We start from the raw sequence: 18092 nt of genomic DNA, 5'->3' as shown, positions 1-18092 counted from the left end.
AAAGAAAAAAAAAATACCCTGAAGAGGACATTCACCAGCAGGAACTTTAGGTTAAGAGAGGCAAAACCTCAAATAATCAATCAGCCTGAGAACTGCTGGCATGGTAACTTCTGTGTCACTGTTGCTAAGAATTCCTGGTGGATACTAGGCTAAGAGAAATACCAAAGAAATAATATTTATCATTGTTCTCACTTTAATAAAAGCCTGGATATTGTATACCAAGTGTTTAAATACCAATTTCCCTGTCACTTGTTCTACTTAGAATGTACAATACTTCAGGGGCAAGGTCTTTTTCACATTGCAAGGCATTCACCTACAGGAACTAAATTACAACCATGGGCCACATGGGTTAACAGTTTGAAATGTAATTAAAATTTGTGTGTTTTAAAAGAAAGACAAATATTCCATGTACCCAATTTTAAAATTTAAAAGAGAGATACTAATCACGGGCCACATGGACGTAAAAAAGAAACTCAATTGTTTTCTGAGGTAGGTCTACGAGATTTTAAACTTTGATTTGGAAATTATAACTGAAACTTATTTTCATGTTATATCTGCTTTATGTTCAAGTCAGTAATATCATAGAAGGCAAGAAGAAGACATGGAAAAGAGAAGAAAGAATAAGGAAAAAGAGAGATAGCCAATTTGAAGGATGGCTGGGGGAGAATAGGATAGGGAGGGGGAAAAGAGAGGGAAATTTGGGAGGCACAAAGGGAAGCAGTTACAAAAAAGGAAGACAGGTGCGGAATGTCAGAAAAGAGGAAATGGAAAGCATAAGACAAAGAAATGAGAGAGGAAAGGAAAAAAGAGGAAGACAGAGGAAAAGGAAAGAGGTTGGGGCAAGCCAGTGGTTCAGAAGATTCTGAACTATGTTAGGTAAATGCACTTGTTGACAGTATCATTCCATTGACCTTTGAAGTGGTAACAATTGTGATAACTGTCTGTGGGAATGTCATTTAACAGTTTAACACAATTGGTCACAGATGACTTTTGAAGAATTACATACTTCTCAAAGGACTGAATCTTTTCTAAGGTAATGATAGATAATGCAAATTAAAATATCTAGAGTCCAAAAAAGAATCTGACAATCTTGGAGGATGCTTCCTGGAAACAAGTACAGACTAGAGAAACATAAATATTAATACTTCTGGTTCTTGGGGGAGAAATGGAAATGGTGGTAGTGGTAGTGCATTGCTTTCATCAAAAGCTCGGTGCTGGGCTCTTTACATGCATGAATTTGGTTGAAATTACCACTCCAGAAATTAGAGAGCTCCCGGTCTGACCTTTTATACTCTCCCTAGCAAATCACCTGCCTTGCCTAAAAGACATCACTATTGCCATTTAAATAAACATATGAAAAGTAGACAATATCCTCTTTGTTCCAACGCTGCCATTATTAACTACATAATCACTATTTTCTCAAAGCCCTGGGACTGCTGTCATAGTTGGTATCCTTTTTCTCTTTCACTTATCCTCCCAACTCTCCTAATTCCTCTTTTTTACTGATAATAGATGAAATGCTTGGTTCCTTGTGCCTTCATCTCTCTAACTTTCAGAGCCTGGACCACTAGAGCCCTGTACCTGACACTTGACCTGGGAACCCAACCCTTCCCTCTGCTTAGGACAATGAAAGGACCCTTGGCCTATAAGTAGCCTAGTTCAGCATTATTAGCTAAACCCCTGGTCTTAATCTGACCTGTAACCTGGTACTAGTACCTAGGCCACTTGCCCTTGTGACCAAATTCTCAATTACATTCCTTTTTCTCACTTATTTACGCAACAAGTATCTGTTGAGTACCCAACTACGAGCTAGGCATTGGGCCACACACGGGGTGCTACAAAGCTAAGAAAGTCATAGCATCTGCCCTCAAGGAGCTCACAGCTTAATGGAGAGAAAGACAGGTGAGCCAAAATTGAAATTACCAAAAATTGAATAAATAGCAAGCGTCATATGGGCAAAGTGCTACAGAAGTAAGTGGGAAAAAAATTTTCATGGGGAGTTTGCCATCCTCATTGTTTATTCTTAAAGTCAAAGTATAGGTGCCAACCCTAAATGGCTTTATGGATGAGCATCCAGTGTAGTCACAGTGCCCCATGTTGAGAAGACCCCTTCCTGTCCTGCCACTTGAAGTTTAAGTTGAATTTGTTTTGTAGGTTAAGTCAGATGGAACATGCTCCGGGGGCTCACACACCATCCAGCTACCTGATGGTTTCTCAGCCTCCCATCCCTGCCTCAGCCCCATGACCTCTACTTCCTCTATCCAGGGCTGCAACAGGGTCTGGTTGACGGGTGATGTGATGGGGGCGGGTGTCCACATTCTGATGTTGCTCTCCATTCCCAGTGAGGTCACGGGCATGGATACTGAAATGTCTCAGGGTGAAATAACGTGCTGGCTGTCCCCACCAGGCTGATAGCATCTCGGTACGCTCAGTAAGCAACTCTGCCGTGGCCTCTCACCCAACCATGATCCAGGGACAGAGAGCATGTTCTGGCACAGAGACTGCAATCTGGTGGCTGGCCTGGGGAGACTGACTTCCCTGATCTCTGCCAAGACCCCAATTTTGATTTTTCTCTGGGTCCCACAAATTATGTAGGCAGGTTTGGCCCCACTCCTTGACCTTTTAACCCTCAGACCTTTGAGCTTAGAGGCAACAACCTCCTTAGCAAACTTCCTGCCTGCAGAGTCCTATTCTTGAATCCATTCTCAACAACGTCAAATAAAACAGCAAGAATCTTCTCCCCCTTTTCCAAAGCCCAGCTGATTTTCCCTCTCAAATCTTGTTGTAGGCAATTAATCATGTACATGAATCCCAGCCTGTGAAAACCAGGGGGATCCACTAGAGGAGACGGCTCCCCACTTGAAGGTCCTGCACTTTGAGCTACATGAATTAGTTAGATGGGATCTGAGGCTGGGAGTCACTTTGGGACAAGGCTACACTACATTTTCCAGCCTTCCTGCAGTTAGGTATGGCTACCTGCCTGAGTTCTAGAGTCTAGAAAATCAATGAAATGGGAGCAGAAAATGATATGTGCCATTTCCAGACCTGACCCACAAAGTCCTCCTGCTTCATTTGTCCATTTCTTTCTCCCCTCATCTGCTGAAAAGATGTTGATGCTGAGGGCAACCTTGGAAGCCCCAGCTTGAAGGTGTGAAGACCTAGGACGGAAAGAATCCCTTCTTGGAGGAGAGCTACCCATCAATCAGGAAGACTTTGCTGAGCTTAGGAAGAATGAGAAATAAGCTTCTGTTGTGTTACCACGGTGTGCCACCGCGCTTAGGAGGTGTATTTATTAAAGCAACTACAGTTACTCAATTAATACATATGTGGAAATTTCAGAAAAATAAATAGAAAACACAAAAGAGAAGAGAAAAATAAGCCCACCACTCTGAGATCATCTCTATTAATGTTTTGGCTTATCACCTTACAGCCTTTCCGCAGGCGCTATTGTAATTACTTTTCACTGAGTCTTCAAAAGGTAACAAACAGAATGTTAAACTTTTCATATATAATTTTATTTAACTCTGAGAACAACCTTTTAAGACAGGAATCAATATTCCCACTTTAGGATTGCAGAAACTAACAACTGGAGAAGTGAAATATGATATAACTTTTAGGTGGTAGAACTGGGAATTGAATCCAGTCTGTCTGATTGTAAACTCAACCCCTTATCTCATGCTTTTGTTGTTACTGTTAAGAAAACTGGGGTGCTATTGTTTTCTAAATATGCTTTGCTCACTTAATAGTGTCTGAGAAATTTCCTCTGATTAAATATTCCATTTTATATGTATCATAGTCTATTTATCCAACCCTCTAGTTGGATGTTTGGGTTGATATGTTTACACTATTATAAATAAGACTGTGGTGAGTATTCATATAGACAAATCTTTGCACATACCCATAAAAATTTCCTTAGGGCGATCTGGAATTGCTACATCAAAAGTTGTAAATATTCCTAAGGCAGTACATGATTATTGCCAAATTGTTCTACATCAGCGGTTTCTAAAAAGGGGAGGAACTGCCAGCAGAGGACAACTGACAGTGTCTGGAGACATTATTAATTGTCAGGACTGGCAGGCATCTAGTGAGCAGAGGCCAAGGATGCTGTTAAACATCCTTCTATGCACAGATCAGCCCCCCTTTCCCCCAACGAAGAATTATCCAGTCTAAAATGTCAATAGTGCCACTGTTGAGACACTCGAACTGACATAATGGTCCCATCAGTGTATGTTACTCTTGAGATGAAATAAAGGCTGTAATAAGGGCTCTTCTCTTCATTCAAATATAATTTAAAAAGAACCTACTATATGCCCTATATGCCAGATACTGTGGTAGGTGCACAGGTAGCAATCAAGGAGGAAGCTCATATCAACAGCCACGAGTAAAGAGAGGAGGTGACTTGAAAGTAAATTTTGGCTTCACTTGCTAGAGAGAAAGCATATCTATTTCATTTTATATTTTCATATCTTTCATATCATTTTCCATTAAATTATTTCCATATGATTCCGCATTAAATTATACAACCTCGCAAGGTTGCTACAAGAAGCAATTAATATTGTTATATTCCTATTGATACATACATGAATGCTTGATTCTGATTATTTTGAGGCAATATCTAAAGAATAAAATTGGCTGTTTCCATTTAGAGAAGAGCTAACACCTATCCTTTTCAAACTCTTCCAAAATATAGCAGAGGGAGGAACACTGCCAAACTCATTCCACGAGACCACCATCACTCTGACACCAAAACCAGACAAAGATGTCACAAAAAAAGAAAACTACAGGCCAATATCACTGATGAACATAGATGCAAAAATCCTCAACAAAATACTAGCAAACAAAATCCAACACATTAAAAGATCATACACCATGATCAAGTGGGGCTTTTCCCAGGAATGCAAGGATTCTTCAATATATGCAAATCAATCAATGGGATACACCATATTAACAAACTGAAGGAGAAAAACCATAAGATCATCTCAGCAGATGCAGAAAAAGCTTTTGACAAAATTCAACACCTATTTATGATAAAAACTCTCCAGAGTGTAGGCATAGAGGGAACCTACCTCAACATAATAAAGGCCCTATATGACAAACCCACAGCCAACATGGTTCTCAGTGGTCAAAAACTGAAACCATTTCCTCTAAGACCAGGAACAAGACATGGTTGCCCACTCTCACTGCTATTATTCAACATAGTTTTGGACGTTTTAGCTACAGCAATCAGAGAAGAAAAAGAAATAAAAGGAATCCAAATTGAAAAAAAAGAAGTAATAAAACTGTCATTGTTTGCAGATGACATGATACTATACATAGAGAATCCTAAAGATGCTACCAGAAAACTACTAGAGCTAATCAATGAATTTGGCAAAGTAGCAGGATATAAAATTAATGCACAGAAATCTCTTGCATTCCTATACACTAATGATGAAAAATCTGAAAGAGAAATTAAGGAAACACTCCCATTTACCATTGCAACAAAAAAAATAAAATACCTAGGAATAAACCTAGGAATAAACCTACCTAAGGAGACAAAAGACCTGTATGCAGAAAACTATAAGACACTGATGAAAGAAATTAAAGATGATCCAAACAGATGGAGAGATATACCATATTCTTGGATTGGAAGAATCAACATTGTGAAAATGACTCTAATATCCAAAGCAATCTACAGATTCAATGCAATACCTACCAAACTACCAATGGCATTTTTCACAGAAGTAGAACAAAAAATTTCACAATTTGTACAGAAACAAAAAAGACCCTGAATCACCAAAGCAATCTTGAGAAAGAAACACGGAGCTGGAGCAATCAGGCTCCCTGACTTCCGACTATACTTCAAAGCTACAGTAATCAAGACAGTATGGTACTGGCACAAAAATAGAAATATAGATCAATGCAACAGGAAAGAAAGCCCAGAGATAAACCCAGGCACTTATGGTCACCTTATCTTTGATAAAGGAGGCAAGAATATACAATGGAGAAAAGACAGCCTCTTCAATAAGTGGTGCTGAGAAAACTGGACAGCTACATGTAAAAGAATGAAATTAGAACACTCCCTAACATCATATACAAGAATAAACTCAAAATGGATTAAAGACCTAAATGTAAGGTCAGACACTATAAAGCTCTTAGAGGAAAACATAGGCAGAACACTCGATGACTTAAATCACAGCAACATCCTTTTAGACCCACCTCCTAGAGAAATGGAAATAAAAACAAAAATAAACAAATGGGACCTAATGAAACTTAAAAGTTTTTGCACAGCAAAGGAAACCATAAACAAGACGAAAAAACAACCCTCAGAATGGGAGAAAATATTTGCAAATGAAGCAACTGACAAAGGATTAATCTCCAAAATTTACAAGCAGCTCATGCAGCTCAAGATCAAAAAAAACCAAACAACCCAATCTAAAAATGGGCCAAAGACCTAAGCAGACATTTCTCCAAAGATGATATACAGAGTGCCAACAAACACATGAAAGGGTGCTCGACATCCCTAATCATTAGAGAAATTCAAATCTAAACTACAATGAGGTATCACCTCACAGCAGTCTGAATGGCCATCATCAAAAAATTCACAAAATATAAATGCTCGATAGGGTGTGGAGAAAAGGAGCCCTCTTGCACTGTTGGTGGGAATGTAAATTGATACAGCCACTATGGAGAACAGTATTAGTTCTAAAAACAGAACGATGACATGACCCAGCAATCCCACTACTGGGCATATACCCTGAGAAAAGCATAATTCAAAAAGAGTCATGTATCACAGTGTTCATTGCAGCACTATTATAGTAGCCAGGACATGGAAGCAACCTAAGTGTCCATTGACAGATGAATGGATAAAGAAGATGTGGCACATATATACAATGGAATATTACTCAGCCATAAAAAGAAATGAAATTGAGTTATTTGTAGTGAGGTAGATGGACATAGAGTCTGTCATACAGAATGAAGTAAGTCAGAAAGAGAAAAACAAATACCATATGCTAACACATATAAATGGAATCTAAAAAAAAAAAAACGTTCTGATAAACCTAGAGGCAGGACAGGAATAAAGATGCAGACGTAGAGAATGGACCTGAGGACACGGGGAGGGGGACGGGTAAGCTGGGACGATATGAGAGAGCGGTCTTACATTTCTTACTTTACCCTTTTAAATATGCTTTCCAATTATCTCATTAGAATCAAATGATTAGATCCTTACAAAATACCATATGGGCTAGATGTGTCTGAACATATCATCCTTATGTTATAGCTGAAAAAATTAAGGCAGAATTGAGAATAGAGTCCAAGATTCCTGTTTCCAAGTCTAGAACATGTTCTCTTACACTCTGATGTCCTTTACAGTTTAACAAAGTGATTAGTGATCTAAGATTTTAATTCTCAAACAAATGGGCTTAATTAGGCATTGCAGGGAAGAGGTTCCATAAACTAGACCAATGTCACTTCTTCCCTGTAGGTGTCTTTGGCCCTCCTATAGGGTTTCTTCTGAGAAATAGGATGCCAGGAATAAACAAAACTACTTGGAGAGAATAAGACAGTCAAATACCACTACAGCATTTCTGAACTTGTTTTCGATAGATTTCAATCACTATGCTCTATAGACTGATGAAATTTAGTGTTCAGTGAAGGATATTACTACCCGACTTGGGCTTCCTATACTTACATCCCTGGTGAGTAAACTAATATCCCTGGTGACTCTGGATAGTCCCCATTTGTCTCTCCAGATGCACTTGCCACCTTTCACTGCCCTGTTCTGTGCCAGAGGCTGACTCCTATGACCTACTGCACCAGGGCTCCCTTTGCCCTCTTGGCCTCAAGCAAGGCTGGGTTCAACCAATGAGTGGCGCTGGCAGGAGACAGAGGTTGTGAGGAGGGTAATGTTTCCCCGGCTCTCTCTCGTCCAGGTCATGGTTTGCCAGTGTCTGAATTCCTCTCTCCCAGGGCCACAGCTCTGGCTCTCCCACTGCTGTAACTCTCTCTCAGAACCTCTGAGAGAGAGGCTCTGGTAGTTGCACTCTCCTCTTCAGATCTAGGAGTGGCAGTTAATTTCTACATAGCAAGACTAGCTATACTGTTTACCCTTAAATACCTTATTATTTCTTCTGGGAGGTGGACTGAGGAGGAGGTGTAGCCAACAGCCAAATTTGATTACTGTAAGGATCAGAAAGGATAGAGATGCTCTCACTTGGACATGCTCAATGCATATCTAAATAACTACATCTTGGAAAGAGTAGGATGTAAAGGCAACCATCTCAGAAGTTAAAAGTTTTATGAGACTTTTTGGGCGTATATGAAACATAAGATATGTAATCAATAAACCTGAAAATTCAATGTTCCTGAAAGGTTGGTCAATATAATAATAGGACTTCATAAGCCCATTATAAATAAGTATAAGGTTGGTCAATATAATCTCCCATATCTGAAAATATTTTCAAAGAAAAATTCCTAACATCTTCAAGGCCTAATGCTGGAAGGGGTTTTACCTTCAGTAAGTTATACTGTATGAATGAAGCAGTCATGAGAAAACTAGAAATTTTAGTTAGCTGGAACAGTCATGCTTCATCCAATGCTTTTGCCTAGAAGAAGCTGGCAGTGGGCTGTTGCTAGTTGTTACCATTTGGTCAGCGACAGCCTACTTTCTCTATAATATGGTCTCCACATGAAATGGAGTGAAAGAAAAAAACAGGAAAACAATGGAAGGGATGAGGAGATGAGGGCCCAGCAATTAACATAAAGATCAATTAATGCAGGGCTTCCCTGGTGGCACAGTGGTTGAGAATCCGTCTGCCAATGCAGGGTACGCGGGTTTGAGCCCTGGTCTGGGAAGATCCCACATGCCGTGGAGCAACTAAGCCCGTGCGCTACAACTACTGAAGCCTGCGCGTCTAGAGCCCGTGCTCTGCAACAAGAGAAGCCACCGCAATGAGAAGCCTGCGCACCACAACAAAGAGTAGTCCCCGCTTACCACAACAAGAGAAAGCCAGCGTGCAGCAACAAAGACCCAACGCAGCCAAAAATAAATAAATAAAATAAATTTTTAAAAGAAAGATCAATTAATGCAGAAAAGCAGTTCAGATAATTCACCAGTTATCCGGGCTTTATAAGTTCTATTTTTAAAAATTTATAAAATAATGTCCAAATAATTAAAAGATGTGTTCATGAAATGAATTTCCTGGTTTAACTGTCTATATTAGCTGAATAATATTAGCTATATTGGCTGAATAGGCTGAAATTTCTGCTTAGAGGTGGCTGAACTGACCACACAAGGAGGTATCAGTGGTAATTTTACTCAATTGAATAGAAAACCTTGCATTAAGCCCTATAGTGCAGTGAAAAATGAGAAGTCATGACCTTGAGTTCACAGTCAAGTAGTCATTTATATACCCAAACACTTATAATATTAAGAAAATAGAAAGGAGTATATTTAAAGCATTACAGAAGTTCAAAAGAGGGAGAGATTATATCCAGTTTACGTGGGATGTGGCGAGGATCACCAAGAGTTTCATGAAGATGGGCTTTAAGGGATGAGAGGATTTAAACTGGCAGAGAAAAGGAGAAAGCAAAGGGACAGACCTGAATGTACACCCAACAGTTAATGGTCAGCAGAGGTCACAACAAGAGTGGCCGGGCATGAAGGTTCTGCAATCTGAAGACCTCAGCTTGAATCCCAGCTCCCTCACTTACCAGCTGAGTGACTTTGAACAAATTACTTAACCTCCCAAGCCTTAGTTTCTCCTTCTGTAAAATGGGGGTGGGAATAAGCTACCTATGGGGACTGTTGAGAGGATTAAAAGAGGCAATGCTTGCTGAAGAGCTAATTCCAGGCTCGTAGTTAGTGCTCCATAAATAGAGTTATTGTTAATCAACAGTGGAGCTTCCACTTCCCTTCTATCATGTTTACATTTTTTAAAACTTGATACCCTAAAGAGGTATCTCAAAGGTTCCTCATTTTTTTCACTCAGGTGAAAAAGATCTTTTGAACTAAACTTGCAACAGCCTAAAGCTATGTTTTAGGAAAGAAAACAGAATTTATCATTAATATGTGAAACCACTGTTCAGCCGCTGAAACAACCAATTAATAAGAAACTCTTGGAATTATAGAAAATACACATTTTTTACGCCAGGAAAACATCTTTACTATTTTAATCCTAAAAATAAATAAATAAACAAATAAATTTAGCCTGAATGCCTGTGAATGATCGGAAACCAAAGTTTCTCCTAAAATATTAGAAATCCAACCCACTCTTTTATGACTAAACTGTTTCTGTGATTCAAATTCCACTTTCCAAAAGAATGTGGTTAAATGCAAACTACCCTTAAAATAAGTGACTGAAGTAGCAAGTAGTGGACCTCAAGGATCTTGTTGACTTTCCATAAAACAACTCAAAGCTATTTCAGAGGAAAGCTTCATATGACTCTTCAACACTATACGAAACATGAAACACTAACTTCCAAATTAAGCCAGCCCTGTAAATAAATGGGTGACCCAAACCTCAGGAACCAAAATAAATTGGTCAGATTAGTAAACATTTAGATTATGGGCTGGGAAAAAATTAAGTTAACCTTAAATTACCTCCCCATGATTCTGTAGGAACTGTACTTTTCTATAATCTATCCCCATGTTCAAAGCAGCAAATGCAATTTGTCACTGTGTTTCTTATGATCATGTGTCTGTCAGGAAGAGGGGCTGAAACAGCAAATGCTTCCTGCTTCAAATACAAAATCAATTCAGGTTCTGGACTAGTGAACATGGTTGTGGGCTTGAGGGAATTTTTAAAACACTATGTGCAAAGTTGAAATGAGATTTCATGAAACTCCTTTGTAATTCTAGTGTTGGAGTGGAAGCAACATCTGCCTTTTAAGCAAATCTCAGCAATTCAATCACAGGACTATAGACCCATGTCGGTCATCGCTGGCTTATCAGGGAATAAGCATATTCACCACTGAATCTTCTACATACATGAAATTAATCCCTTCTGAGACCAAACACTTTTAAATATATTTATTTCAATGGAAATCATTCTAAAATAAAATTAAAAATGAAGTTCAGTGAAAATAAGTTATTAAATATCATTATATTAATATTTTATATATAATAGCAGTATAGTACAATGCATTCTTTTTTATATATAAACTTATTTATTTTGGCTGCATTGCGTCTTCGTTGCAGTGTGTGGGCACGGGCTCCAGGCACATGCGCTCAGTAGTTGTGGCTCGCGGCCTCCAGAGCACAGGCCCAGCAGTTGTGGCTCATGTGGCTCAACAGAGTAGTTGCTCCGCGGCATGTGGGATCCTCCCGGACCAGGGATCAAACCCGTGTCCCCTGCATTGGCAGGTGGATTCTTAACCACTGCACCACCAGGGAAGTCCCAGTGCAATGCATTCTTAAATATAACTCCCAGTATAATTTTTTGTTTGGTTTTTCATCTCTTCTCTTCAAGGAGAAGCAATCAGCTCTCCTTTCTTATATCATGAGAAGGCAGAGCAAGATCTGAATGAACAAAGATGGAGAAAGAGGAGTCCTGGCAGAAAGGATGAGAAACACAGAAATAGAAAAGCACTATCCAGCCACTGAAAATGGCACGGAATTTAATTAGAATGGAGCTGAGGCCATGCGAAAGCAGTAGATACTAGGCTGGAATAAAATTGAACTTTTCCACCTAAGACTCACTATGACTCAGAATCAGGGCCGGCTTCTTGGGCATGTGACCAGGGCAGTTGCACAGGCGCTCCCTGCTTGAGGTTTAATGCTGTGCTGTGTGAAATTCTCAATAATTTTATCTTTGAACTTGTGCTTTGTAAATGAAGTCCAACAGAACAATAGTGTATGAGTCCAGAGCTTGGAGCCTTGGCTCACACTCAGTCTCCCCTCCCACTGCCTGCCCAGGACTGGTTCTTGGCCATGGATTCCTGCTCCCTGGTACCCCGGGCCCCACCCAGCCTACCCCCTTGTCAGCCCTTCCCTGAGACCAGGAGCCACAAGCAGGTCAAAACTGTTGAGAGTGAGGCCCAACTGATCTGCCATTGCCCTCTGCTCCTGGCTGGGGCCTGGGTGGGAGTGGGGGGAGGGTCAGGCGCATGCCCCATGCCGTCATGAAGAGGAGCAAGGCTGTGGTCATCCCCACCCAGAGCTGGCAGCACTATGGCACATTCAGCAGGCAACTCAGCAAGGGCCTCTCACTCACGCCCAATCCAGGTACTGAGAATTTCTCAGCATGGAGGTTAAAATCACTTGAGGGTCACACATCTGCTGTGGGTTGGAGGAGCAGACCCTTGGGAAGGGAAAATTGACTTCTCCAGCCAGGCTCCTGCTTAATCATTTTTCACTGAGCTCCACAAATTATGTAGCTGGCTCTACTTAGAATCTCTACTCATCCAAAATAGGAAGAACTATTTTTAACGATGTCTTTACCCTTCTCCATATTTCTCAGGTGTAGAATCTCTGAGTCATCACTGACTTCCCTCCCTCCTTGCCCAAATTCACACCTGCAGGACAACCCCATCTGTCCTCTGCTATCTATTCCTACTGTTCGTGCTTTAGTTCAGTAGTTCATCTGGCTCCACCAGTCCATCATAATAGAGTCCTAATTATTTTCACAGCTTTGAGTCTCCCCTTGTTCAATCCATTTAGCCACTGCCACCAGGTTACCCAAAACCCCACTCTGACCATGCTAAAAGGTTCTCAAGGGCTCCCTGTGGCTTACTGTTAGTGAAGCTTGAATTCTTTAGTCAGGTACTCAAGGTTCTTTCTTCTTTTGCCCCCATCCTATTTTTGCATACCCATTCTATAGCATATGCAATACTTTGGCCAAATTAAACCACTCACTATCCCCTATACATATTTTGGGTTGCTCATTATTGTGTTTCTGCTAAAGCCATTTTGCTGTACCTGGATGCCTTCCCCTACTCCACAGCTATCTCCAACAGTGAAACCTAACTCTCTTCCCAGCTTGACTGACACCTCCTCCATGAAGTCTTCTATAATGATCCAAGTCACAATGTGACTCCATTTTCCTCTGTGACTAATGCCATTTAGTTTGTGTCATTTATTTATCAATTTATCAATAGTACAGCTTGACATTAGTTGTTTGTGAACAGTACAAAACCTTGTACTTGGAAGAACTTGGAAGTACCTAGAAGGCAAGAAGCATGTCCTCTTAGTTTTGTACACCCATAGGGCCCCTACCCGGGGCTCAGGTATAATAGGCACTCAGTGTATAGTGTATGTTTGTTGGAAATGATGAATAAATGAATCTGTTGTGCAAATAGATCAGGCTTTCTGAAAGCCTGGCACACCTACATAACCCTTCTGCGTCATCCCCTTTCCTCCTCTCAGCTCACCTAACAAAACATTCTGGCTGCTTTTCAAACCAAAAGCCCATCAAACACCTGTATCATTATTATCAACGTTAACAAAAATATCATCTCACACTTTTTATTAATGTTTAAAGTTCTGTATTCTGAATGCTTAGAATAACCTCAAAGAGAACACCTGTTACTTGAGTGCTCTTATTTTCAACCTCTTGAGGGCTATTTTTTCATTACTATATTAAAGTGGGTTGTTTAATAACTTATAACAGGGAAAAAAGGTAGATTGCAGTCACTATGATACTGGACACGCAGAATAAATTTTTTTTCACTTGCAATTCTTTATTTGTCTCCTAATTTCAAGTCTGATTTTTAGGACTAATTGAGGAAAGTGATGAAAAATAATGAAATAAACTGTGAAGGATTTTTTGCTGTCAAAACTTTTATTCGACTTTAGTAGTTCATTAGTCTACTCTTGACTTTGGGATGCCATGTTTATTATAATTTTGTAAGTGTTTTCAATGCCTTTCTCTCACCCATATTCTGAACCTCCAAGAGGATCATCAATCTTATTTATCAAATAATTAAATTTTTAAACTCCATGTGATAAGTTCTTCAAAGTTCATCTCCTGAAGAAAAAAAAGCACACTAGTTGATCTTGAGCGAGAAACACCTTAAAAATATAGTAGTTAATAAAGAATCAGGGAGGATGGTTATATTTTTACATGGAAACTTCAAGATGTTTATGTATACTCTCAGAATTACAACAATATTGTGATAAAAGAACATCCATTTGGAAGGTCGTCAATTTTCATTAAGAGAAATCTATAACAGCAGGAAATGGAGAGGAGAAGGGAAAACACTAGAACTTGGGAATGATGCAACATTAATACAACTCTATAAAAAGTTTTATATTGCATGAGTTCTAAAAGAAACAAAATGTAGAACTTTTGATAGGATAGTATGTGGTCAAGTATTATCAATCACATTTAGAGGAATCTTAAGCAGAAGGTGGAAGAGTAGCTATTTCTATATTCCTTGAATGTAAAGTTGGTTCTAAAATATTTAACTTAAGGGTGGAGTATTGCTTAGGGAAAGATAAGGCTGGTCAGGATGTGCTGAGTTCATATCTCAGCCCCAGATAAGGAGGAAAAAAATGGAAAATTAGAAAAAGAGAAAGAAAAAGAATACTAGCAAACTAGATATCACCATGGTCATCATAAACTGTTACCATTTCTTGAATAATTAAAGTGTGCCAGGTACTGTTTTGGGGGCTTTAATGCAATATCTCATTTTATTTTCAAAACAATAATCTTGACCACAGAGGTGTTATTATTCCAATTTTGCATATGAGTAAATTGAGACTCAGAGATCAAGAAATTCTCCCAGGGTCACAGTAATGGTGACAGGTGTACCATAATAAAGAAAAAAAAGTAATTTTATTGAAGAAAAGTAGTGAAGTAAAAATGAAGAAAAACACACCAGGTTAAAAATACAGACATATATGGTAGAAGATAATGGAGAAAGAAAAGAGAAACTTTCTAAGCAGATCAAAATGAGGACAAAGAGTGAACCAAGATCTTCAACTCTATAACACACTTCCCCTCCCTGCCTTTTGCCAGTCCTCCCAACAACCTAGTCTTTACAGCCATCATTACTACCCTGGGGGGATAAAAGAAGAACTCTCCATTCCCAAAGTCAGCTCCCAAATATTAAAAGGCAACTTTCCTTTACCCTCTGTCTTCAGAGTAGAGTAGGGCCCTGAAGAAACATCAACAGCTGAAAACCTGATTTTCTATGCCTGTGGTAACACCTCTAGCCGCAATTCTAGGAAGCAGGAAGACAAGTTAACTGCTGAGGAAGCTGAGTATTATGCTCTTGAAGAAAAGACAGTATATGAACAGTATTAAATAAAAGTTAGGAGCTGACAGAGGGGAATAAGAAACAAAAGCTATAGAAATGGAGAAAATCAGTTGGGGAAGAATAAGAAAAGTAAGGGCAATAAAGAGAAAAGAGTGCAATTCTGGGCTATAACAAGCCATTCTACTAGGAAGGGATTTTTTTTAGCCCAAGCACACAATAAGGATGTGGAAATAATGAGAAAGAGAAGAATTTGTGATTGTTCAACTTTTTAAAGAATCTTCAACATATCAATTATTAAATGCTTTTATTTCTTCCCATGGCTTTCTAGGGTTATACAGAAATAGACACTTCTTAAAGATCACTCACTGCTTGCTTGTCCTAAACCTATCAAAGTCTTTAAGAAGGATATAGTGAATAATGCATCTAATAAATAAAAAAGTAAATAAAATGGTATTTTGATAGGCATTCCTTAATATTAAAGCGTTATATTGATAGACATCTCACAAAAACATGAAACTTGGTTTCAGTACAAGCTCGTCAATTTTCTACATAATATTGCCAACTTTCAGAAGAAATAGAGAAAATTTTACCTTTAGTGTCCTTCCCACCACTTTTGCTATTCTGAGCAACAGCAACAAGCTCTAGAGAAACATGCAGCTTTATTAGACAACTGGAAGAAGAGCTCATCCAATGACTACAAAACTTGCATGACCAAGGATAAGAACTTTCCACTATTATGAACACCAAAGAAGTCCCATAGAAAGTGGCATCCAGTTTCATTATGCTCAGTGAATAGATACTGAAGAAATTAGAACAGACTGGCTTTCAGATTCGGGATCTAATAGCAAGTTGAAATCACTGTGAAAATTAAAGGCAGATGACAGCATGGTGGGTTTCCTTTTCCCCCTGAAACTAGCATGTTCACCCTGCTCATTGCCTTTGGAATTGCTAGAAAATTATCCATTTTTTGTTTGTTTCACAAACTAAAAACCTACTTGCTCAGTCCTGTCAAAAGCTGACTGCAGATAATGCTGGATTCAAGCCTAAATAACCCCTCAATTTGTCCAGCCTCTCTCAGCTCAACAACAGAAACAGTTAAAATAGATGCTAAAAAGGCATAAATGGCTCAGAGGCCCATTCTTCCCCTGGCTTTCCTCCTCTTTTCCTCGTCTTCCTTACCTTGGAACTCATGATCTCTCCCCAATCTTGAATGAGAATGAAATGCATTACGGTCCCAAAATGACATCAGAGACACCAACATGCCCATTTTCTTCAGACTAACACTGGAATTCTGGAGTAGACATCTTTTTCTAGCACCTAACAAATGCATTCTAAAACCATTCTGTGATATTCTTAAAGACAAGGTATCTTGACAGAGAAACACGAGGTATTATTGAGTACAAAACGTAGCCCCTGTGATATATGAATATTCCACAAGCCACTGTGTGTTAGGAAAAGACCATTAGATCAAAGATAGTATAGTAACATTCTAACTAGTCTAAACTCAGAAGGAATTTAAATAGCAAAATTCATATTGTAAAGAGTCTACATTAATGTGTTCCTGGATGCCAAAGGGTAACAGAAGGTTTGGTTCCCAGACCAATGGGGCTCTGGAAGGGAACAATGCAAAGTCCTACCTGGTAGGCATCAGGAATGTTGACCGTCTCTCCATGCTCCCCGACATAGCCAATGATGCCTTTGCCCCAGGGGACCTGCACCTCATTTGAGTTTTCTGTGCAGCTGCAGGGCAGCAGTGGGATTCCTGCATGCACGTCAAAGAATTTGGAGACCAAGCTCTTCTTGCCAGCAGCTGCCCCTTCCACCAGGAAGAGAGAGCAGCGGTCAGCGTCCACCATGAGACAGACAAAGATGAGGATCTTGTAGCTCAGACTGGTAAGGTCAAGGTCATTGGAGATATCCTTGACCAGTTCCAGGAAGAACTGACGCTCATTATGCTTTTTGAGGTGGCACTTGTAGTCCATGGCGGTAGGGGGGTACTGAGGCACATTCACCCGCGATTCCAGCAGTGCACTGAGAATGTGAGCAGTGGTGGGGGGCAGGGAGCTGGCCTTCCGGAGAAGTGCCCTCCGCCGCACACTGCTCAGGGGCTCCTGGGCCCGGGAGGTCACTTGTTCATCGTAGGTCCTGTTCACGTGGATGGCCTTGGAGCGGGCAAAACTCTTCCTTAGCTCTTTCTGAGAAGCTCTCCGCTGCAGGCTCCCATCGCTGCGGCTGCCACTGGCCCAGCTGGGATTCAGGGGAACCCCACCTGAGTCCCCACCACCCAGAGTGTGCTGGCTGCTAGCAGAGACATTTGTTCCGGTGCCATCACCAACGCTGCTGCTACTACCTCTGCCACCGCCGTGAGCCACGCCACTTGTGCCAGCCACTAAAGCCCCCTGACTTTGACTGTGTCTCTGCAGCCACTTCTCCACCATTTCCTGCTTTCCCTTCCGCATCAAGTAATCTTCAAACAACTCTGGGTGCCTGTCCAGGAAAGTTTCCACCTCCCCAAAGTCCAGGCGGGAGGCTGCCATGGTCCCAGACACAGCTTTCTCTGCCTCTCTACACTTGGACCAAATGTTTCCCTGCCCCAGCCGTCTAGCCGGCCCTGCACATGACACCCCACCGGTATTCCCAGCTCCGGGCCGAGATTCTGCAGAGCAGTGTAATCCTAAGGGGCTGGGAAGCGTCCCTCCGTTCGGGCTCAGCGGCTGGCACGAACCCCACCCCCAGTCCTTCTACTTCTGCGTCGCACAGGTGCCCCCACAGAGCTGCTGCCGCTCGTTCTGAAAACCCCGAGCTACCGCTGCTCTTGCTCTGGCTGCCGCCGCCACCGCCACCGCTGTCGCTGTAACAGAATGAGTGGACCACTGTGAAAGGGAGGTAGGGCAGGACACGCCCCTGAGTGAGGC

The 18092-nt window shown here is 40.6% G+C and overlaps 1 protein-coding gene across 1 annotated transcript in view; it reads right to left on the bottom strand.

Annotated features, from left to right (window-relative positions):
- The window catches only part of PDE11A (phosphodiesterase 11A), a 421332-nt gene extending 403618 nt beyond the window's left edge, over nt 1-17714 (bottom strand). Inside the window, exon 1 of the mRNA XM_032637562.1 lies at nt 16815-17714. Coding sequence (XP_032493453.1) covers nt 16815-17714 — 900 coding nt within the window. The remainder of the gene's footprint in view (nt 1-16814) is intronic.
- Nucleotides 17715-18092: the final 378 nt, after the last annotated feature.

The sequence above is a fragment of the Phocoena sinus genome, chromosome 7 (assembly GCF_008692025.1).
Source record: "Phocoena sinus isolate mPhoSin1 chromosome 7, mPhoSin1.pri, whole genome shotgun sequence".
NCBI lineage: Eukaryota > Metazoa > Chordata > Mammalia > Artiodactyla > Phocoenidae > Phocoena > Phocoena sinus.
Note: the sequence above shows the minus strand (reverse complement) of the source record. Positions and strands in the feature narration are given on the sequence as shown.